At 50.0% G+C, this 9,429-nt stretch overlaps 1 protein-coding gene across 1 annotated transcript in view; it reads left to right on the top strand.

Moving 5' to 3' along the window:
- The window catches only part of LOC121841528 (stromal membrane-associated protein 2-like), a 36,076-nt gene that overhangs the window by 20,539 nt on the left and 6,108 nt on the right, over nucleotides 1–9,429 (top strand). The window contains exons 3-4 of the mRNA XM_042310547.1: nucleotides 2,969–3,054; nucleotides 3,995–4,073. Coding sequence (XP_042166481.1) covers nucleotides 2,969–3,054; nucleotides 3,995–4,073 — 165 coding nt within the window. The remainder of the gene's footprint in view (nucleotides 1–2,968; nucleotides 3,055–3,994; nucleotides 4,074–9,429) is intronic.

The raw sequence follows: 9,429 nt of genomic DNA, 5'->3' as shown, positions 1-9,429 counted from the left end.
CTGGTCATGTGATCATCTGCTAGAGCACAGAACAGTAATCTGCTCTGCTCAGTCATGTTGTCAACAAGGCAGCATCGTCCAGAAACATGCACTATCTCTATCACCATCTCTATCACCATCTCTATCACTATCTCTATCACTATCTCTATCACCATCTCTATCACCATCTCTATCACTATCTCTATCACTATCTCTATCACTATCTCTATCACTATCTCTATCACTATCTCTATCACTATCTCTATCACTATCTCTATCACTATCTCTATCACTATCTCTATCACTATCTCTATCACTATCTCTATCACTATCTCTATCACCATCTCTATCACTATCTCTATCACTATCTCTATCTCTATCACTATCTCTATCACTATCTCTATCACTAGCTCTATCACTATCTTTATCTCTTCATTGGGAAGGCAACATGCACCATCTCTTTAACATAAAATACATGTTAGTATTTTATAACTCGTTTTCATTGGGAAGGCAGATAAAGCCTTGTTGTCGAACTTTCAGCAAAACACCTACACGGGCGGCCGGGCTAATAGAACTAAAACCCTCAATGTGTCTTTCTCTGACCTTCTACAATGCTTTTAAACAGGAGGGGAGGGCAGGGGAGGGGAGAGGAGGAGAGGAGGAGAGGGGATCCGGGCTGGGAGAGGAGGGGGGAGGGAGGGGAGGGCAGGGTCAAGTCTGGAGACCTGGACCAAGGGAGGGCAGGGGAGAGGAGGGGAGAGGAGAGGGGAGGGCAAACTGGAGATGGATCAGGGGAGGGCAGGGGAGACAGAGGGAGTAATCAGGGCAGGGGAGAGGAGAGGAGGGGAGGGGAGGGCAGGGCAGGGTTGAGGAGAGGAGAGGAGGGCAGGGGAGTCCAGGAAAGATGCAGGGCAGGGCAGGGCAGGGCTAGGGCAGGGCAGGGCAGGGCAGGGCAGGGCTAGGGGAGGGGAGAGGGGAGGGGAGAGGACTAGAGGAGAGGGGAGGGCAGGGGGGAGGAGAGGAGAGGAGAGGGGAGGGCAGGGCTAGGGGAGAGGAGAGGAGAGGATCAGGAGGGCAGGGGAGGGGAGGGCAGGGGATCTCTATCAGGGGAGGGCAGGGCACCAGAGGAGAGGATCTCTAGAGGAGGGCAGGGGATCACTAGAGGAGAGGAGGGGAGGGGAGGGCAGGGCAGGGGATCACTATCTTTATCTCTTCAGGGGAAGGCAAGAGGGGAGGGCAGGGCAGGGGAACATAAAGGGCAGGGGAGGGAGAGGAGGGCAGGGGAGGGAGGGCAGGGGATAAGAGGAGGGGAGGGCAGGGCAGGGCAAGAGGAGAGGAGGGCAGGGGGGGGAGGGGGAGGAGGAACTAAAACCCTCAATGTGTCTTTCTCTGGAGGAGAGGAGGGGAGGGGAGGGGAGGGGAGAGGAGGGGAGAGGAGAGGAGAGGGGAGAGGGGAGAGGAGGGGAGGGCAGGGGAGGGGAGGGGAGGGGGAGGGAGGGAGAGAGGAGAGGGGAGGGCAGGGGAGGACAGGGGAGGGGAGGGAGGGGGAGGGGAGGAGGGAGGGGGAGGAGAGGAGGGGGGGAGGGCAGGGGAGAGGAGGGAGAGGAGAGGAGAGAAGGGGAGAGGAGAGGAGAGGAGGGGAGGGGAGGGGAGGGGGAGGAGAGGAGAGGAGGGGAGGGCAGGGGAGGGAGGGGAGGGCAGGGAGGGAGAGGAGGAGGGCAGGGGAGGGGAGAGGAGAGGAGAGGGGGAGGAGGAGAGGGGAGGGCAGGGGAGAGGAGAGGGAGGGGAGGGCAGGGGGAGGGAGAGGGAGGAGGGAGGGCAGGGGAGAGGAGAGGAGGGGGAGGGCAGGGCAGGGGAGAGGAGAGGAGAGGAGGGCAGGGGAGGGGAGGAGAGCAGGGCAGGGCAGGGCAGGGCAGGGCAGGGCAGGGCAGGGCAGGGGAGGGGAGGGGAGGGGAGGAGAGGAGAGGAGAGGGGAGGGCAGGGGAGAGGAGAGGGAGAGGGCAGGGGAGAGGAGAGGAGAGGAGGGCAGGGGAGGGGGGAGGGCAGGGGAGAGGAGAGGAGGGGAGGGCAGGGCAGGGGGAGGAGAGGAGAGGAGGGCAGGGGAGGGAGGGAGAGGAGGGCAGGGCAGGGGGAGGGAGGGGAGGAGGGCAGGGGAGAGGAGGAGGAGGGGAGGGCAGGGGAGGGGAGGAGAGGAGGGAGGGGAGAGGAGAGGAGGGAGGGGAGGGGAGGGCAGAGGAGGGAGGGGAGGGCAGGGCAGGGCAGGGGAGAGGAGAGGGAGGGCAGGGGAGGGGAGGGGAGGGCAGGGGAGAGGAGAGGAGGGCAGGGGAGGGGAGGGAGAGGAGAGGAGGAGAGGGGGGGAGGAGGAGAGGGGAGGGCAGGGGAGGGGAGGGGAGAGGAGAGGAGAGGGGAGAGGGGGAGAGGAGGAGGGAGGGGAGGGCAGGGGAGGGGAGGGGAGAGGAGAGAGAGGGGAGAGGAGGAGAGGGGAGGGCAGGGGAGGGAGGGGGGGGGGAGGGCAGGGGAGAGGAGAGGAGAGGGAGGGCAGGGGAGAGGAGAGGAGGGGAGGGCAGGGGAGAGGAGGGGAGAGGAGAGGGAGAGGGGAGAGGAGAGGAGAGGAGAGGAGAGGAGGGGAGGGGAGGGGAGAGGAGGGGAGAGGAGAGGAGGGGAGGGCAGGGGAGGAGAGGGGAGGGCAGGGGAGAGGAGAGGAGGGCAGGGGAGGGGAGAGAGGAGAGGAGAGGGGAGAGGAGGAGAGGGGAGGGCAGGGGAGGAGAGGGGAGGGCAGGGGGAGGAGAGGAGGGGAGAGAGGAGAGGAGAGGAGAGGAGAGGAGAGGAGAGAGGAGAGGAGAGGAGAGGGGAGGGGAGGTAGGAGAGGAGAGGAGAAGGAGAAACAGCCCTTGTCTTTACTAGATAGTTCAACTAACTGTGTCTCTTTGTCTCTGCAGTTTGTTCAGTAGATGTTAATAACTGTGTGGGTCTGTCTGTCTGTCTGCAGTGTGTTCAGGAGATGGGGAATGCCAAGGCCAGACGACTTTATGAAGCTTTCCTATCAGAGTGCTTCATACGACCAGAGACTGACCAGTATCCTTACAGCACTGTGTGAGTGTGTGTGACTCGTGTGTATACTGTGTGTGTGTGTATACTGTGTGTGTGTGTGTGTATACTGTGTGTGTGTGTGTGTGTATACTGTGTGTGTGTGTGTGTGTATATACTGTGTGTGTATACTGTGTGTGTGTGTATACTGTGTGTGTGTGTATACTGTGTGTGTGTGTGTGTGTGTATACTGTGTGTGTGTGTGTGTGTGTATACTGTGTATGTATACTGTGTATGTATACTGTGTATGTACTGTGTGTGTGTATACTGTGTGTATACTGTGTGTGTGTGTGTGTGTGTGTATGTGTGTGTATACTGTGTGTGTGTGTGTGTGTATGTGTGTGTGTATACTGCGTGTGTGTGTGTATACTGCGTGTGTGTGTGGGTGTGTATACTGTGTGTGGGTGTGTATACTGTGTGTGGGTGTGTATACTGTGTATGTGTGTGTGGGGTGTGTATACTGTATACTGTGTGTGTGTGTGGGTGTGTATACTGTGTGTGTGTGTATACTGTGTGTGGGTGTGTATACTGTGTGTGGTGTGTATACTGTGTGTGTGTGTGTGTGTGTATACTGTGTGTGTGTGTATACTGTGTGTGTGTGTGGGTGTGTATACTGTGTGTGTGTGTATACTGTGTGTGTGTGTGTATACTGTGTGTGGGTGTGTATACTGTGTGTGTGTGTATACTGTGTGTGGGTGTGTATACTGTGTGTGTGTGTGTGTATACTGTGTGTAGGTGTGTATACTGTGTGTGTGTGTGTGTGTGTGGGTGTGTATACTGCGTGTGTGTGTGGGTGTGTATACTGTGTGTGTGTGTATACTGTGTGTGGGTGTGTATACTGTGTGTGGGTGTGTGTGTGTGGATGTGTATACTGTGTGTGTGTGTGTGATGCAGACCTGCAGTCTCTCTCCTTAACCCTCCTGTGTAGGTCAGCAGAGATGTTCATCAGAGACAAATATGAGAAGAAGAAGTACATGGACAAGATCCTAGATGTCAACAAGCTTAGAGTGAGACACACACACACACAGTTAATTTAAATAATGAATTAAGGCATTGAATTTGAATTTTTCAGATGCTGTCTCTCGCTCCCCCACTCTCTCCCTCTCCCCCACTCTCTCCCTCTCCCCCACTCCCCCCTCCCTCTCTCCTCCACTCTCTCCCTCTCCCCTCCACTCTCTCCCTCCCTCTCCCCCCACTCTCTCCCTCTCCCTCCACTCTCTCCCCTCCCCCCACTCTCTCCCCCTCTCTCCCTCTCCCCTCCCTCTCTCCCTCCCTCTCTCCCTCCACTCTCTCCCTCCACTCTCCCTCCCTCTCCCCTCTCCCTCCCCCCTCCACTCTCTCCCTCTCCCCTCTACTCCCCTCCACTCTCTCCCCCTCTACTCCCCCACTCTCTCCCTCTACTCCCTCCACTCTCTCCCTCTCCCCTCTACTCCCCCCCTCTACTCCCCCCTCCCCCCCCACTCTCTCCCCCTCCCCCCCACTCTCTCCCTATCTCTCCCAATTAATTTCAAATTCAATATATTGCTTATATGGCATTATTGGCATGGGAAACGTATGTTTACATTACCAAAGCAAGGGAAATAAATAACAAACAAAAGTTAAATAAACTATTTGTAAGGGTTTTCTTTAGGTGAAGTAGAGGCGGACCAAAATGCAGCGTGGTTGTTATTCATTGTACTTTAATAAAGAAACTGTACACGAATGAACTAACAAAACAACAAACGTGCGAAAACCTAAAACAGTCCTATCTGGTGCAAAACACAGAGACAGGAACAATCACCCACGAAACACTCAAAACACACCACATAAATAACCCATGTCACACCCTGGCCTGACCAAAATAATAAAGAAAACACTAAATACTAAGACCAGGGCGTGACAGAATTCAAATTAACAGTAAACATTACACTCACAGAAGTTCCAAAATCATTTCAATTGTTATACTTTGTATATATACAGTGTTGTAATTCATTGCAAAAGGGAAAATAAATCAACATAAATGTGTTTCCAATGGTAAAAGATAAAATAAATAAGCATAAATATGGGTTGTATTTACAATGGTGTTTGTTCTTCACTGGTTGACCTTTTCTTGTGGCAACAGGTCACACATCTTGCTGCTGTGATGCACATTGTGGTATTTCACCCAGTAGATATGAGAGTTTATCAAAATTGGGTTTGTTTTCAAATTCTTTGTGGATCTGTGTAATCTGAGGGAAATATGTCTCTAATATGGCCATACATTGTGCAGGAGGTTAGGAAGTGCAGCTCAGTTTCCACCTCATTTTGTGGGCAGTGAGCACATAGCCTGTCTTCTCTTGAGAGCCCTGTCTGCCTACGTCGGCCTTTCTCAATAGCAAGGCTATGCTCACTGAGCCTGTACATAGTCAAAGCTTTCCTTAATTTTGGGTCAGTCACAGTGGTCAGGTATTCTGCCGCTGTGTACTCTCTGTTTAGGGCCAAATAGCATTCTAGTTTGCTCTGTTTTTTTGTAAATTCTTTCCAATGTGTCAAGTAATTATCTTTTTGTTTTCTTATGATTTGTTTGGGTCTAATTATGTTGCTGTCCTCTAATTATGTTGCTGTCCTCTAATTATGTTGCTGTCCTCTAATTATGTTGCTGAACCTGGAGAAGAGTCCCCTAAGCCAGCTGGTCCTGGGGCTCTGTGGGGTGTGTTTGTGTTTGTGAACAGAGCCCCAGGACCAGCTTGATTAGGGGACTCTTCTCCAGGTTTATCTCTCTGTAGGTGATGGCTTTGTTATGGAAGGTTTGAGAATCGCTTCCTTTTAGGTGGTTGTAGAATTTAACGTCTCTTTTCTGGATTTTGATAATTAGCGGGAATCGGCCTAATTCTGCTCTGCATGCATTATTTGGTGTTCTACGTTGTACACAGAGGATATTTTTGCAGTATTCTGCATGCAGAGTCTCAATTTGGTGTTTGTCCCATTTTATGAATTCTTGGTTGGTGAGCGGACCCCAGACCTCAGAACCATAAAAGGCCAATGGGTTCTATAACTGATTCCAGTATTTTGATGTTATCCTCACTAATATTCCTGATAGGTATAGTAGTCTGGTGTTTTCCGTTAATGGTGTAGATTCAGCTTGATGTCTAAGACACTTGGACCTTCTCCTTTGATATTTTCAGTGGAATTGTTAACATAAAGAAAAGTAGAATTAAAAACAGGTTCAGCCCCTGGTTTAACCATGATCTTGCAGTTCCATTTGGTGAAAGGCTCAGCATACTCAGGCTGACTGGCTCTTGTTCAGGCACATGAGAAATACTGTAAGTGCACTCAGGCTACCCGGAAGGCCAAAGCTAGTTACTTTAAGGAGCAGTTCTCTCTCTGTGGGTCGGCCCCAAGAAGTTCTGGAAAACGGTTAAAGACCTGGAGAATAAACCCTCCTCCTCACAGCCTTAATGTTTATAACGTTGTTTTTACTGATGTGCCGGAGAACAAGGCTGACGTTTTATTTGTTGTTTTTTTGTTAGTTTCTTTGTGTTATTTGTAACTTACTTTAACTTATTTTGCACATAATGTTGCCGCTATGACCGAAAATAACATCAGGACTACGATTACTCACCACGAGTCCGATGAGCCCGAGGTGAACTGCTTTCCCGGGAACAGGCCCAAATCCCTGTGATTTGCGGGAAGAGAAGGCGGAGAAAAAGGGGCCGAAGGGCAGGCAGCCTTCTGAGAAGGTGATCGAATAAACCCCCACTTATTTCCATTCTGGAAAATAAAATAGATGACCTACGTGGAAGATTAAACTACCAACGGGGCGGCAGGGTAGCCTAGTGGTTAGAGGGGGGGCGGCAGGGTAGCCTAGTGGTTAGAGGGGGGGCAGCAGGGTTGCCTAGTGGTTAGAGCGTTGGACTAGTAACCAAACGTTGCAAGATTGAATCCCCGAGCTGACAAGGTAAAAATCTGTCGTTCTGCCCCTGAACAGGCAGTTAACCCACTGTTCCTAAGCCGTCATTGAAAGTAAGAATTGGTTCTTAACTGACTTGCCTAGTTAAATAAAGGTCAAAAAATTAAATAATTGTCACGGTCGTCCTCCTCTTCATCTGAAGAGGAGAGGCGAAAAGGATCAGAGGACCAATATGCGGCGTAATTGTCCATGGTTCTTTTAACATGTAAACGTACACATGAACAACTTACAAAAACAAGAAATGTGAAAAAACCAAAAACAGCACTATCGGGTGCAAATCACAAAGACAGGAACAATCACCCACAAACACACAGTGACACCCAGGCTACCTAAGTATGATTCTCAATCAGAGACAACTAATGACACCTGCCTCTGATTGAGAACCATACTAGGCCGAAACATAGAAATACCCAAATCATAGAAAAACAAACATAGACTGCCCACCCCAACTCACGCCCTGACCATACTAAATAATGACAAAACAAAGGAAATAAAGGTCAGAACGTGACAATAATAATTAAATACTGTAATATTTTGTGCCTCACGGAGTTGTGGCTGAAATTTTAAAAAGTAACTTGTTTTAAAAAATTAAAAAATAAAGAACGGAAAAGTGGTGTGTGTATTTGTATTCACCCCCTTTGCTATGAAACTCCTGAATAAGATCTGGTGCAACCAATTACCTTCAGATGTCACATAATTAGTTCAATAAAGTCAGCTGTGTGCAATCTAAGTGTCACATGATCTGTCACATGATCTCAGTATATCTACACCTGTTCTGAAAGGCCCCAGAGTCTGCAACACCACCAAGCAAGTGGCACCACCAAGCAAGTGGCACCACCAAGCAAGTGGCACCACCAAGCAAGTGGCACCACCAAGCAAGTGGCACCACCAAGCAAGTGGCACTATGAAGACCAAGGAGCTCTCCAAACAGGCCAGGGACAAAGTTGTGGAGAAGTACAGATCAGATCAGGGTTGGGTTATAAAAAAATATCAGAAACGTTGAACATCCCACAGAGCACCATTAAATCCATTATTAAAACATGGAAAGAATATGGCACCACAACAAACCTGCCAAGAGAGGGCCGCCCACCAAAACTCACGGACCAGGCAAAGGAGGGCAGATCAATCAGAGAGGCAACAAAATATCAAGAAGGGTTGAACATCCCCAAAACCCACCATTAAAGGGCATTAATAAAAGAGGCAACAAAGAGACCAAAGATAACCCTGAAGGAGCTGCAAAGCCCACAGCAAGAAGTATCTGTCCAGGCAAGGACCACTTTAAGAGGCACACTCCACAGACCAAAGATAACCCTGAAGGAGCTGCAAAGCTCCACAGCAGAGATTGGAGTATCTGTCCATAGGACCACTTTAAGCCACACACTCCACAGAGCTGGGCTTTATGGAAGAGTGGCCAAAAAAATCCATTGCTTAAAGAAAAATAATAAGCAAACACATTTGGAGGTCGCCAAAAGGCATGTGGGAGACTCCACAAACATATGGAAGAAGGTACTCTGGTTAGAAGAGACTAAAATGTAGCTTTTTGGCCATCAAGGAAAATGCTATGTCTGGCGCAAACCCAACACCTCCCATCACCCCCACCGTGAAACATGGTGGTGGCAGCATCATGCTGTGGGGATGTTTTGTATCAGTAGGGACTGGGAAACTGGTCAGAATCGAAGGAATGATGGATGGTGCTAAATTCTTGAGGGAAACCTGTTTAAGTCTACCAGAGATTTGAGGCTGGGATGGAGGTTCACCTTCCAGCAGAACAATAACTCTAAACAAACTGCTAAAGTAACACTCAAGTGGTTTAATGGGAAACATTTAAATGTCTTGGAATGGCCTAGTCAAAGTCCAGACCTCAATCCAACTGAGAATCGGTGGTATGACTTAAAGATTGCTGTACACCAGCGGAAACCATCCAACTTGAAGGAGCTGGAGCTGTTTTGCCTTGAAGAATGGGCAAAAATCCCAGTGGCTTGATGTGCCAAGTTTATAGAAACATACCCCAAGAGACTTGCAGCTGTAATTGCTGCAAAAGGTGGCTCACAAAGGTGGCTGGGGGGGGGGGGGCACTTGAGTTTTTTGTCTTGTTTCTTGTTTGTTACACACACAAGAACAAATATTTAGCATCTTCAAAGTGGTAGGCATGTTGTGTAAATCAAATGATACAAACCCCCCCAAAATCTATTTTAATTCCAGGTTGTAAGGCACCAAAATAGGAAAAATACCAATGGGGGTGAATACTTTCGCAGGACTCTCTACTCCTCTGTAAACTGGTCATCTTGGTATACCCGTCGCAAGACCCACTGGTTGATGCTTGTTTATAAAACCAGCTTAATCCTCAACTCCCTCCCTATCTGAGATATCTACTGCAGCCCTCATCCTCCACGTACAACACCCATTCTGCCAGTCACATTCTGTTAAAGGTCCCC

This window comes from Oncorhynchus tshawytscha, linkage group LG31 (assembly GCF_018296145.1).
Source record: "Oncorhynchus tshawytscha isolate Ot180627B linkage group LG31, Otsh_v2.0, whole genome shotgun sequence".
Taxonomy (NCBI): Eukaryota; Metazoa; Chordata; class Actinopteri; order Salmoniformes; family Salmonidae; genus Oncorhynchus; species Oncorhynchus tshawytscha.
Note: the sequence above shows the minus strand (reverse complement) of the source record. Positions and strands in the feature narration are given on the sequence as shown.